We start from the raw sequence: 13,966 nt of genomic DNA, 5'->3' as shown, positions 1-13,966 counted from the left end.
CTTGGTGTGGGGGTAAAGTATTTGCAGGGTTTGTGCATTTTCTGTTGCTATGCAGTAAAGGTAGGCTCGCCTGTGACTTCAACAGAAACGTGCCAGTCCTGACATGCTTCCTGTTGCCATGGTTTTGCTGTGCTCTCCTGCAGGCCCGGCATCGTCGTCACGACAACGCCACTGAAGAAGAGCTTCCTCGGCGAACTGCTGCGCAACAAAGAGGGCGTCACCGTCACCTCTCCGCTGGAGTTTGGCACGGTGGAGCTGGGACGTACGGTGTACCTGACCGCCTGGATACAGTGAGTCATCGACTGACATGTGACAGACATGATGTGCGATATACAGTCAAACCTCGGTTATCCGAATTTCGGATTATCCGAACAAGATCTGAAGGTCCCGTGAATAATATACCCTTTATTTACGATCAGATCAGTTATCCGAACAAAATACTCCCCGCCCGTCTCGTTTGGATAATCGAGGTTTAACTGTAGCTTCTTTCTTCTGGGAGGAGTAGTCCTTTCTATGAGCAGATATCAACATCCCTAATACACAGCATTATTGTGCACAAGATCAAATTCCCGCGGCGCACGGTGTACGGGACCGCCTGGATACAGCGAGTCATCGTCGTGTGAGGCTGACGTGTGCGATATAGCTTAACTCCTTCTTCTGGGAGGAGTAGTCAATTCTACAGTACACAATCTATTATCCGAAACCCTTGGGACCAGACACGTTTCGGAATTTGGAGTTTTTTTTGGATTTCGGAATGGTAGAACAGTACAGATATACATACTGTATATCCTGCAACTAGCCAGTACTAAAACCCAATTTTTCAAGAGGCCAAGTGCTGTACTGGTACAGTGCAATATGTATGAGTAATGTCAATATATTACACATTTAATATGATAGACACATATATGATGACACATATAGATATGAGTTGGATGCATCCTGGAGGAAAAGTCCGATATGTTACGCCGGGGACGAACTGCTGCTTACTTGTTTGTGTTTTCGTTTAGAAACGAGGGCAGCACCGAGCAGATGCTGCTGAGGTGTCGTGTGACAACAACTCTCACACAGCTCACCATCGACTCACCAAAGATAATCAGCACTGATCCAAAACAGGTGAGTGACTGAGCATCGGCGGCCATATTGTACCCGATAAATCTCTGGTTGTCATTATCGTCGTCTGATCTCGATTTTGCACGAGACGTAATAATCGCAAATGTTGCCCTAGTTGGAGTAAAAACCCTTCGTTTGCTCGCGTGCAATCACGTGATGTGATTAGTAGGTAGATAATGGGTAGATTTCTTGTGAAATAATTATTAGAATGTAATTAGTAATTCATTAATTTTTAACTATTTAATGCAACAAACTAATAATTTTAACAAAATTCCACTAATTTATGAATCTATTTATTATTTTTATTCTTTATTTGTTATCTGTTTTAAGATAGATACTTTTGATAACATAATTAGGTGGAGGTATTGGCGCAGGAGGATGGGATCGCATTGTTGCCTGGTGGCATCTGCTATGTGAATATCATCTGCCACGCGACAGACGTCGGCACGGCAACGCAGACGCTACTGTTTGAGTTTGACGGCTTCAAGATCGGTCGGCGCGTGGGCGTCACCGTGCGCGACCCGTCTGAGTCACTCCTCGCGCCGCAGCCACGCGCGGACAGGGGGCGCCGGGAGCGCGCGCGCGACGCTCAGCAGCGATTCGACGAGAAACACGGCGGCTGGGTCGTGCCAGGACAGCGCCCCCTACCGGCGAAGGCCCGTCCGTTCCTCGCCCGCCTCGGTCGCTGGCCCGTCCCCGGCGACCTCCGCCAGGGGGCGCTGCGCGGGGAGGACCCGGCGACGCAGCGTTCGTGCCTGCGCGCGCCGCTTGCGCTCCGTAACTTCGGCGACCGCTTCCACGCGCTGCTGCACGTCGAGGAGATCGTCTCCGAGATGGAGATGCGCGAGAACGACCTGCGCGACGCGACGATGACGCGTCACCATGACAACGACACGCTCGCGCTCGCCGTTCCCGGCCTCGCCGAGGGACGCCCCTCGCTGATGCTCGGCGACAAGGCGCTCGTCACAGAGGGCGCCGCCGGAGCGGCGGCGCCGGCGTACGAGGGGTACGTGCACGCGGTGCGGCAGGAGGAGGTGCTGCTGGCGTTCCACCCGAGCTTCCAGCGTGAGTACGCGGGCGGGGCCGTCGACGTCGCGTTCGTCTGCAGCCGCGCGCAGACGCAGCGCCACCACGAGGCCGTCGCGAGGGCGCCGCTGGTCGGCGCCGCCGTACTGTTTCCCCAGCGGCTCACGGTCAGCATGCCGCTGTACGTGCCTCCGCCGCCGCCGCCGCCGGTACGCTGCAGACGTGCCGCACCCAGGGTGCGCCGCGCAGAGGCGGGGTTGTCACCAGGGATGGACGACGGGAGAACGAAGGTCATGGGGTCACCTCCAGGCATCATGGCGGACGGGAGGACGAAGGTCATGGGGTCACCTCCAGGCATCATGGCGGACGGGAGGACGAAGGTCATGGGGTCACCTTCAGGCATCATGGCCGACGGGAGGACGAAGGTCATGGGTCCAGGCACGGCCGATGGCCAGGCAGAGGTCACATGGTCACCGCCGGGCCCAGTCGCCCCAGCAGTACCGGATGCAACAACAGCGCCACATAGTTTCGAGTTCTTCAACGCGGCGCTGAATAGTCGTCAGAGATCGGCGGTGGTGCGCATGCTTGGTGCACAGAGTCGGCCAACACCCTACGTGCTGTTCGGGCCTCCAGGTTAGTAATCACCATTACTGACGCCAGCCGAGACAACTGAAATGCCAGACCTTGTTTGTTTAATGTCATGGAGAAACTAAAGATGGGGAAGTCACCCGCTCGCTATGCTTACTACAAACTAAAAAATAGAAAATTTTCAAAAGGCAATTAGGCAAAAGGTATTTAGGCAAAGTCTAAAATTCTGGTTGACTAAGGTTACGGTTTTATAGGTAGGTAAGTAACATAGTCCCTCGGCCTAGTTGCTGCAGTTCGCGAGTAAATCCGATTTTGGCAGTTTGCTACTCAGTGCCACTGCCTCTCCTCTCTTTCTCTCTCCCTCTCTCCCCTCTACTTCTCCCCATCTCTCTCTTTCTCACTCCCACCCCTTTCTCTGACCCTGCTTCCCACCCTCCCTTTCTATACCTCTGTCCCCCCCCTCTCCATAATGACTGACTAGGTTTGTGGTACATTTCAGGCCTCGGGCAATAGCCTTAGCACTCAGCAAATAGAGATAGAGCGTGGAAAGTTGGCTCACAGTGCTACCAGTGGACTAACCCGGGCCCCCGCTGTAGTATTTACTGTTGATTAAAGCAGCTGCGTGGCCCAGGGTTAAGGAAACGGAGATAGGCACCACCCTATGCCCCACATAGGAGCAGGACGGATTTAACTTTAACGAACAGGCGATAGTTACCTCCGTATACAGGCGATATACAGGCCTGTGTACCTTCGTATACAGGCGATAGTTACCCGTGCGTGCGTCTATGTTTCTAGGTACTGGGAAGACCATCACCATCGTCGAGGCCATGCTACAGGTGTTGTCACGGTTACCGTCCACCCGCATCCTCGTCTGCACTCCCTCCAACAGTGCTGCTGACCTTATAGTAAGCATACAGTCGCTCGGTGGCTGTAGTAACGTACCGTTATGTACACCACATACAGGGGTCGAAATTAGCGGTATCCCAATATCCGCGGGATAGTAGATTCTTGTGTTGGATACCAGATTTCAATGCTTTGGTATCTCGCCGGGATAGTATAAAAAATTCGTCAAAATCGGGATAGTGGTTGTTGAGTTATCAACTTTATATGGCAGCGCATCTGAGCGAGTGCGCGTAGAGCGAGTGCGCGCGATCTGATAATAAATGTGATGTGTATACATTGTATCAAGCGAACCAGACAATGCGTCTGCAGTGTACTTGTCTGTGCATATCTGTGAATCTGTTTTCATGTCTTTATATAATAGTTACATTACATATTAATAATTTTCAAATGCTATTATTGCATATTTAAAGATTTTGGATACCAACATTGTTTAAATTACTATCCAAAAAATGGGATACCAGATCTTTGGGGGGGATACCAGATTTCAATACCTGGTATCCCGAATGGATACCATAATAAAAATCTAATTTCGACCCCTGACGTATATATTATTTCCTATTCTAGGTTTTGTACGGACTACATATATATATAGACAGTCAAACCTGTGTCAGCAGACACTTGTATAGAACAGATGTACCTGTATATAAAGAACACTTTTGGTGTTCCCTTTGAATAGCATCACGGGTTAGCAGGAGTAATTCAGTTTCTGATCGTTGGTTTCTATGTACTTAAGCTTGATACATGTACAATATATTTACATATTATTTCTATATTATTAAGTAATTCGATTTATTTAAAATATGCATTTTCATGAATATTTTTCAGCATTTTAGCTTGATAACATTGAAGACTAGGGTTGCAACAGGCAGTCAATAGTGTATGTAATATACGATGGAGGATATTTTGGGAATCGGTAAACAAATGAAGTCCCTATCAAGTGTGGCAGCACTTAGTGGCAATTAATTTATCGAAAATTCGGTGATGGTATCATTGCAGCAACTCAACAGCTAGAGTTCTTGCATGTGCAGAGTGTAAGTACGTTGTTCGTGTTGAGTGCAGACCTGTCATTCTTACAAGCTGGTGTGTCTGTGCCTAGGTACAACGATTGCATGAGAGTGGACGCGTGACGACAGCTGACATGGTCAGATACATGGCATTCCAACGTTCGGACGAGGTGAGGCGCTACACCTTGTGTAGTTCTAGAATTTAGAGCTACGTCTCCAGCTGATGCGTGAAACCCTGCAGGCAGGCGCTAGACTGACTAGAGTCACTCTAACGTGTAAACGAATGCAGTGCACAGACGAGAGAGCTGTAATGATTCGGTGTGAGCGTTGTATACGTGTGGTTGGTACATCACGCGTTTCTCTTGCGTCACTAAATTGCTGTGCCGTGTTGTATCGCGCATCTCGTGTGTGTGTGTCGTATTGGCCACACGAGCAAATCTTCGTGTAAGTGACGTCATGTATGTTGAGACGATTATGTTGTTCGGATGTGTTTGAACCTTTCAAACTATTCGAAATAAAAAGCAACTACTGTTGATTTTGCCGGCATTTGTTTATGTGTTTGACATAGCAACATGACAAGTAGCACTGGCAGTCGGTTGCTCATCCAATAGACAGGCATTCCTCGAGCTTCCCTGTGTGGGGCTCCCTTTTGTTAGTCAATGACAGGAAACCACCCTAACACCCAGCTCCCAACGAATTACCCCGAGCCGTCCCTGTATGAGTTTCGTCGCTCTGTTGTTCCTTCGATCCATCGATCGCGCTGCTTGCCGTTGCAGACGGTACCGGACGACGTTCGCGATTACTGCGTGCGCTGCGACGACGACGCCCTGACGTGCGCCGTGCGTCGCCGCCTGGTGGTGAGCACGTGCGGCTCGTGCGGCACGCTCGCCGCTCTGGGACTCCCGCCCGACCACTTCACACATGTGTTTGTAGACGAGGCGGGACAGGCCACCGAACCAGAGACCCTTATACCCATTGCGATGGCGGCTCCGGCCGGAGGTCAGGTAGGTGGCGCCTTAGTAGCCTCTTAGTCGACTGACCATCTTATCTCCTATCTAACCAGACACTCGTCTATATCCAGTGCCAGTACCATAGTACAGTACCATAGAATATACTATAGTATAGAATAGCACCAAGTGCAGTACTATATACACCGACAAGTACGAGAACATAACATACGTAATGATGTAACGATAATATAATATAATATATATAAATAACGAACATAATACACAACGGACACAACACTGAGTACGGCTGTCTGCCACCAGGTGGTGCTGTCCGGCGATCCCATGCAGCTGGGGCCGGTGCTTCGTTCGCCGTTCGCGAAGACATACGGCCTCGAGACGTCGCTGCTCGAGCGGCTATGCCAGCGCCCCCTGTACTGTCGAGACGAGAGCCGGTTTGCCAACCACGGATCGTACGACCCCCTGCTGGTGAGTGGTCGAGGCGGAGGCGTTGTGCGCAGGCCTTGGTTAGCAAAACCTGGAATCTCCTGGAATTCCATTTTCCAGGTTTAGAATGTCCAGGAGTATAGGCTGCAGTCCTGGAAAATCCTGTTTTTATTTTTCGCTCATTAAAAGTCATTGAAATGAGCCACATATCTGTCTTGTCTATGATACAAGAAAATTTGCTATTGCTTTTTTTGGCTATTCACTGATCGAGCAATACGAAAGCTAAAGCTTGTATTCAGGTAATATTATGTTGTCATGCAGTAGTTCTGTAAAATACAAGAAAAGATCTGAAAAATTCTGGGAAAATCGTTTTTCCATACAAGTTTATGAATCATGATGTTGTTAACGTCTCAGCCTAATGACCGCATCATTATTATAATATTTAATTATTAGCTCATCTGACATAGTCAGATGCAGCTTGTAGAATCGCATGAGCGTGCGTGCGTCCGTGCGTGCGTCCGTCTGTCAACAGTTGGGCACAAATCTAAACGGCTCGACGTACGGTCACGATATTCAGGACGTAGGGGGGTAATTCGAAAACGAGTTGGGATGTCGAAGCTGGGGGTCAAAGGTCAAAGGTCAAGAGGTGTAAAAGAAGGGGGAACATTCCCACCCTTACCTTAAGGTCTACGGGCAGGAAATGCTAGAACTTCGGTCACCAATAATAACGCCGACCTAGGCCCGTGATACCGTCGGGTTGTATTAGTCATCATTGGTAGGAAAAGCCATCACTCGTGCTGAAATTGGAGGTCACGTCCACAGGTCAATGGGCACAGGCAGATTTTCGACATTTTCTGGATGGACATGGTGTGACGGAGCGATTGAAACACTTTTTTGTTTCCAGCGGTGACCTACGCATTTTCTATGGCTTTATTGAACAGGACCTGATGAAAATGTGCTTTCCACTGACGGTGCGAGAGACGTACAGTGTCCTGATAAGACTTCTTTTGACATCTCAAGAGGTGGGTCTTAATCATGGATTTGTTTACTGTTAGATACGAAGTTTGACTGCCGGGTTTGCTAATAACATCTATACATGCCTGATGTATGGCTACAGATGTCAGCAAGCTGAAATTTCAAAAAGCCTAAATTGATTGAAGAAGGTTTATGGCTCTTTAAATCGTCAATAATTTCTATGGCGGGCCCATTCTGGTACTGTCAGGGTGTACTGTAACTTGAATTATGCCACTGCTCCATTTGGCCACTCGCCAAGTCGCATGTGGCGGGTGATAGTATGGTGTAGTTTTTGCCTGGCGTTAATTAGTTTACAGGTGGCAGCTCTCTATTTCGCAGCCTGAGGCTTCGCCGTAGGTAAATGCGACTGAGTGCTTACCTATTCTGTCTTGCAAAGTAGTTTGTTGCTATAGCCTGATGTACGCATGAAGGCTTTCCAGCTTCCATGCTTTAATCTTAAGAAACATTTAAACATACGTCGCCATCTCGTGCAACTTTCATATACGATCGCCAACGAACATTCTTTTGAGAGTTCCTGATACCCATCCGACGTGTTCGAAATAAGGGGCTCATCCGTATGTCCGTACTTGTCCTTCCCGGAGGACAAGTAATCTGTCAGGTCAGCTTGTCCGCACGACAACAGAGCTTTCTTAGAGCAAATATTTCCTATGAACTTTTCTACCTGCTGCCGCTGGCTGGAAACCCGAGTATACACATAGTATAAACATGGGCTGCCGGAGTACGCACCGCCAAATTAGCATATATATTACAATCATTTATGGAAGTTATATAATAACGCTTACCCCCGCCGGCCGGTGATGCTAGGCTCCACGAACACGGTCTTGCTAGGTTAGCACCAAAGACCCTCCAGAACAATCAGTCTTGATAGACACATCAGACATCTGTATATGACAACGCCGGCGCATGAACAGCTCGCACAGCCGCGTCCGGGCCACGCGCTAACCGCCTCAGGAAAGAGAAGAAAGTGGAGAGACGGAGAGAGGAGCGCCCTGCCGAGAGTGAGAGAGAGAGGAGAGCCGAGAGAGAGGAAGAGAGAGCGTAGAGAGAAGAGAGAGAGAGAGAGAGATGAGAGTGAGAGAGAGCGAGAGAGAAGAGAGAGAGGACAGAGAGACGTGAAGACAGTAGCGACGAGCGGACGGAGAGAGAGAGCTGCGCCGAAAAGATGAGAGAGAAAGAGAGAGAGAGAGAGAGAGAGAGAAAGAGAGCGAGAGAGAGAGTGTGATCGAGCGACGAGAGAGCACGGGAGCGAGAGAGCGGTGAAGGAAGAGCCGAGCAGCGGAGAGAGACGAGCAGAGAGAGAGAGGAGAGAGAGAGACGAGAGCAAGCGAGAGAGAGACGCGGAGCAGAGGGAGAGAGAGACGCGCCGAAGTGAAGAGAGCGCAAAGAGCGACGCACGAGCGAATCGAAGAAAAAATGACAGACAACGAGGAGAGCGATACGCGGCGACTTGTGGTGTGCTCTTTGATTCATTTGCCCCCGAGAAATTTAGCATCAGAACACCTGCCGTCAGGTGAGCGCTGTCACTCTGCGGCACTTGTTATTATATTATTATGACTGTATCAGGAGTGTATCAATACCTCCTGACAGTATTACAGGTGACAACTATTATACTATACTACAGGTACATTACTAATGACCGCATCATTGCCTCACAGTCGACAACTAATTATACCGACCAGCTTAGAACGAGCGTTGGACACAGACGGTATTTACTAATGACGCGCATCATTGCTCACAGGTGACAACTATATACTATACTACAGGTACAGGTATTACTAATGACCGCATCATTGCTCACAGGTGACAACTATTATACTATACTACAGGTACAGGTATTACTAATGACCGCATCATTGCTCACAGGTGACAACTATTATACCTATACTACAGGGTACGGTATTACTAATGACCGCATCATTGCTCTACAGGTGCCAACTATTACTACCAAATACCTACAAGGTACATTGTCATTACTAATGACCGCATCATTGCTCACAAGCGTGACACACCTATTACAGCTATACCTCAGGTACAAGGTATCCTACAATGACCGCATCATTGCTCACAGTGACAAACCTTTATACCATACTACAGGTACCACGGTGTCTACTAATGACCGCAATCATTGCTCACCGTGACAACCTACTAAGGCCATACTATCAGTAACACCGGTGGTTACTATGACGCGCTATCATTGGCTCAACAGGTACAACTATTATACTATACCTGACTAGGTAGCACGGTCTATTACAAAGGACCGCAATCATTGCTCACAGGTGACAAACTATTATACTATACTACCGTACAAGGTTAATTACTAATGACGGCGCATCATTGCTCCAGCAAGTGACAACTATTATAACTATTACTACAGGTACAGGTATTACTAATGTACCGCGATCACTTGCTACAGCCCAGGTGACAAACTATTATAGCTATCTACAGGTACAGGATTACCTCAATGACCGCATCGATTGCTCACCAGGTGACAACTAATACAACGTACCAGGTACCGAGGTAAATGACTAATCGACCGCCTCATTGTCACATAGGACAACTATTATACTATACTACAGTACAGTATTACTCCCATAGCACTCCTCATTGCTCCACAGGTGACAACATTATATCTATAATGCTACCGGTCAGGTGTTCACTAAATAACCGCAATCATTGCTCACAGGTGACAAAGCTGTGACACTCTACCGCTCACACCGTGCGTCTTGCTGCCACTCTGCCCTCCGTCGTCTCTACTACAAGAGACAATTGAACTCGTCTGCCTGCGATGACCCATGCAATGGCAGACAGCATTGCACTGGCACCCTCGCTGCCAACAAGCAACCCGTTTTCCACTAGCTCTGGTCATGGAGGCTGCGGGTACGGTGCGCTCTCTCGTGGAAATATGTGAGAGGGAGCGAGATGGAATCAGGAGAGAGAGAGGGAACGAGAGAAGGAGAGAGAGAGAGGAGAGAGCGAGCGACAGAGACCCAGGGAGAGAGAGAGAAGAGAGAACAGAAGGGCGAGAGAGAAAGCCGAAGAGAGGGCAGCCAGGCAAGACGAGATGAACAGACATCATGAAATAGACAGGCAAGAGCCAGCCATACGCAGAGCGAGAGAGCGCGGCGGGACAGCAGATAAGAGAGAGACGAGAGAGACCAATCAGACGACAGACAGCTGGAGAGACTAGAGTGAGAGACCAGCCAGCAAGAGATCCCAGAGACAACATGGACAGCAAAACAGACAGAACGAGAAGAGAGAGAGAGAGAGAGAGAGAGAGAGAGAGGGCAGGCAAGAAGATAGAGAGAGTCAAACAAAGATAGTGTGTGAGTGAGAGAGAGAGAGAGACAAGCAAGCCTGGAAAGTGTGAGAGAGAGAAACGCCAAGCCCTGAAAGTGTGAGAGCGAGCAAGCATGCCTGGGAAATGTGTGAGAGAGAGAAAGCGAGAGAGAGAGAGACAGAGAGCCAGAGAGAGAGAGGGGGGGGCAGGCAAGAAATAAGAGAGTCAAACAAAGCACTAGTGTGTGAGTCGAGAGAGAGAGAAGCGATAGAGGCAAGCATAGAAAGTGGTGAGAGAGAGAGCCGGGGGAGAAGAGCAGAGCGATGAGCGAGAGAAGAGAGAGATCGAGAGAGCAGAAGAGAGAGGAGAGAGTGCTGAGACGGAGAGAGAAGACCGCTGACGAGAGAGAGAGAGAGCGCTCCCGCGAGAGAGAGGAGAGAGAGCAGAGAGAGAGATCGAGAAGAGAGGAGGACCGAGAGACGCCAGAGACGACAGACGAGAGAGTGAGAGAGCGAGAGACAGAAGAGAGAGAAGAGAGAGAGAGAGAGAAACCCCGCATCCAGTCATATGCCCTATGGCCTCACGATGACTATAGCAGCATGTTGATGTGACTTGCAGGGTCAGGACCTGCGTGAGGGTAAACAGCCCGTCGTCGGTCCCGTCGAGGGCGGTGCACGCGCAAATCCAACGGTATCCTGCAGGCGCTGACAACGCCACACCGCTCCGGTGCGTGCAGATCAGATAGGCGTCATCACACCATACAGGAAGCAGGTGAGATGTGGCCGCATAGGGTGGAGAGAGATGGGAGCGAGTAGAGGACGAGGAACGAGTGTTAGAGACAGGAGAGAGAGAGAGAGAGATCGAGAAAGCAGCGACGAGAGCAGAAGAGAGAGGAGAGAGAGCGAGAAGCGAGAGAGAGAGAGAGAGAGAGAGGGCGAGAGGAGAAGCAGCGAGAAAGAGAGAGAGACGAGAGAGACAGAGAGAGAGAAGAGTAGAGAGAGAGAGACGAGAGAGAGATAGAGAAGAGTCTGCGAGAGAGACGAGAGAGCGAGAGCGAGAGAGAGAGAAGCTAGAGAGAAGAGACGAGAGCTAGAGAGAGAGCAGAGAGAGAGCAATAGAGAGAGAGAAGACGAGAGAGCAGAGAGAGAGAGAGAGAGAGAGAGACGAGAGTGAGAGAGAGAGAGAGAGAGAGAGAGAGGCAGAGAGAGCCGAGAGATCAGAGAGCGATAGAAGAGAGCAGAGACGAGCGAAGAGAGAGAGAGATGCGAGACGAGAGAGAGCAGAGAAGAGAGAAAGAGAGAGAGAGGGAGGAGGACACGAGTGCGTGAGAGAGAGAGAAGAACGAGAGAGAGAGATGAGAGAGACGGAATAGAGAGAAAGACGAAGAGCGGAGAGAGCGACGAGAGAGAGCGAGCGAGCAGAGAGAGAGAGAGAGCACGAGAGAGAGAGACGCGAGGGAGAAGATAGAGTATTGCTACGTGCGTGCGTGCGTGCGTGCGTGCGTGCATTCGTGCGTGCATGCGTGTGAGCAAGAGAGCGAAAGAGAGAGAGTGCGTGTGTGTGTGTATGTGAACGAGAGATAGAAAGAGAGTGCGCGTGCGCGCGTGCATGCGTGTGTGAAAGAGGGGGAGAGAAAGAGAAAGTGTGTTTGTGTGTGACACAGAGAGTGTGCAAGAGGATAAAAGAGCACGCAAGAAAGAAAGGGGCAGAGAGAGTGAGAACGAGAGAGAGAGAGAGAGAGAGAGAGAGAGAGAGAGAGAGAGAGAGAGAGGGAGCGAGAGAGTGAGAGATAGAGTAGAGAGGAGGACAAGTTATGAACATAAAGCAAATATAAGAGAGGGAAACCTTGCGATGATATTATCTACTGTTCTTATTAGGTGGAAAAGATTCGATTGCTCATGAACAGCTTCAACCTTGAGGGTGTCAAGGTCGGCTCGGTCGAGGAGTTCCAAGGTCAAGAGCGACTGGTCGTCATTCTATCAACAGTGAGTGCTAGCATTGTGTCGCCATCTAGTGACAGTCTACAAACTTAACCTTTATTTGCATGGTAATCATTTGTTTGACTAACGTCATCTGATATTTTGTGTGCAACTTAGGCAATACATATAGGGATGATTCAATCTTAATCAGTCCTACAATATCTGAGTAATAAATGAAAAAAACTACTGTATATACACCATATTTTTCGCGTACAGATATTTTTGCGAATTCATACTTGACGGACAATTTCGCGAGTGGTTAATTTTGCGGTCGGTGAATTATAAATTATTCGGTATTATTCGGTAGGAATTATTCGCATGTTGTTATTTTCATGGTCGGGGACGCGTTCGCGAAATTCATGAAAATTAAACCACCGCGAAATATACAGCGTATACAGTAACAGATTCTACCCCATATTAGCATACATTCTAACCTATTATGTTTATGTACATTTCTATAGGATATAAACTGCAAATTACAAATGGGAAATTTCCAATTTGTAAAATTATAGTAGACTAGCATTGACAGGTGACAGTAGTGTTTTTGACTGGTTTCTGCTGCAGTTCTCTGTCTTTCTCTCTGCAATAACCATATATATATATATATATATATATATATATATATATATATATAATCTGATATTCTTGCCTTGCCTCATAGGTGCGCTCCACGGAGAATCACGTCAGCCAGGACCGCAAGCACAACATCGGTTTCCTCGGCAACGCCAAGCGCTTCAACGTTGCCGTGACGCGCGCGCAGGCTCTTCTCATCGTCGTCGGCAACCCGCACGTACTCGCGCAGGTGTGTCCCCCGCTGACAGTCACTCGCGCGTTCGCCCGCAGCACTACTCAGTAGACGGATTTGCCATGTGTCCACAGTTTTTGTCTCGGATGTTTCAGAGTGCATGGCATGACATGCATCCTAAAAGGGGGCAGCTGCCCCTCCCCTAGATTTTGGACCAAAACTAAAAAATAAGCTTAGCTAATAATCGTAAATAACCCAAACGTGATTTTTTTTGGTAACTTATCCGTGAAAGCCTTGTCTCAGACCCACCACTACCACACTATGGACGTCGATCAAGAACTGCGCCCGTCGCTCATCATTACACAGTTGAGTCATGAAATTTTGCCCACCTTAGGAATTTGCTCAGCCTACGGCCCTGCACGCGCTCGTGTGCTTGCAGCAATCGTCTGCTAACATGTGTTTGTTGTCTCGCAGGACAAGCACTGGCGACAGCTGCTGGTCTATAGTGTAGAGAACAACGCTTACACGGGCTGTGACCTTCCCTACGATCTACAACCACCTGTCCTCTCTGACGTAAACGACCAGGAGAAGGTAGAGGAGAGAAATAAGGATGTAGAGCAAGGTGAGGAGAAAGTAGAGGAAAGAAATAAGGGGAAGATAGAGAAGGGATGTCAGAAGAAGGTAGAGGAGGGATGTCAGAAGAAGGTAGAGGAGGGAAATCAAAAGAAGGTAAAGATGGGAAGTCAGAAGGTGGAGGAGGGAAATAAGAAGAAGCTAGAGATAATAAACGAGGAGAACGTAGAAGGAAGAGATAAGGAGAAGTTAGAGGAGAGAGGCCAGGGGATGGTAGAGGAGAGAGGCCAGGAGAAGGTAGAAGAGAGAGGCCAGGAGAAGGTAGAAGAGAA

General features: G+C 48.9%; 2 protein-coding genes across 6 annotated transcripts in view; both read left to right on the top strand.

Annotated features, from left to right (window-relative positions):
* The window catches only part of LOC106816411 (putative helicase Mov10l1), a 21,037-nt gene extending 11,202 nt beyond the window's left edge, over positions 1 to 9,835 (top strand). For 2 of the 3 annotated variants that reach the window (XM_014821016.1, XM_014821017.1), the window contains exons 7-14: positions 144 to 290; positions 1,008 to 1,113; positions 1,467 to 2,769; positions 3,520 to 3,629; positions 4,724 to 4,801; positions 5,408 to 5,635; positions 5,903 to 6,067; positions 9,744 to 9,835. In XM_014821016.1, coding sequence (XP_014676502.1) covers positions 144 to 290; positions 1,008 to 1,113; positions 1,467 to 2,769; positions 3,520 to 3,629; positions 4,724 to 4,801; positions 5,408 to 5,635; positions 5,903 to 6,067; positions 9,744 to 9,758 — 2,152 coding nt within the window. In that variant the 3' untranslated portion in view covers positions 9,759 to 9,835. The remainder of the gene's footprint in view (positions 1 to 143; positions 291 to 1,007; positions 1,114 to 1,466; positions 2,770 to 3,519; positions 3,630 to 4,723; positions 4,802 to 5,407; positions 5,636 to 5,902; positions 6,068 to 9,743) is intronic. The other variant, XM_014821018.1, reaches the window with a different exon arrangement.
* Positions 9,836 to 10,956: 1,121 nt separating this feature from the next.
* The window catches only part of LOC106816412 (probable RNA helicase SDE3), an 11,979-nt gene continuing 8,969 nt past the window's right edge, over positions 10,957 to 13,966 (top strand). The window contains exons 1-5 of one of the 3 annotated variants that reach the window (XM_014821021.1): positions 10,957 to 11,108; positions 12,215 to 12,322; positions 12,978 to 13,118; positions 13,536 to 13,718; positions 13,764 to 13,955. In XM_014821021.1, the coding sequence (XP_014676507.1) occupies positions 12,236 to 12,322; positions 12,978 to 13,118; positions 13,536 to 13,718; positions 13,764 to 13,955 (603 nt within the window). In that variant the 5' untranslated portion in view covers positions 10,957 to 11,108; positions 12,215 to 12,235. Of the gene's footprint in view, positions 11,109 to 12,214; positions 12,323 to 12,977; positions 13,119 to 13,535; positions 13,956 to 13,966 lie in introns of all 3 variants that reach the window. The other 2 variants (XM_014821020.1, XM_014821019.1) reach the window with 2 other exon arrangements.

Source organism: Priapulus caudatus, unplaced genomic scaffold (genome assembly GCF_000485595.1).
Source record: "Priapulus caudatus unplaced genomic scaffold, Priapulus_caudatus-5.0.1 Scaffold1371, whole genome shotgun sequence".
Classification (NCBI taxonomy): Eukaryota; Metazoa; Priapulida; class Priapulimorpha; order Priapulimorphida; family Priapulidae; genus Priapulus; species Priapulus caudatus.
Note: the sequence above shows the minus strand (reverse complement) of the source record. Positions and strands in the feature narration are given on the sequence as shown.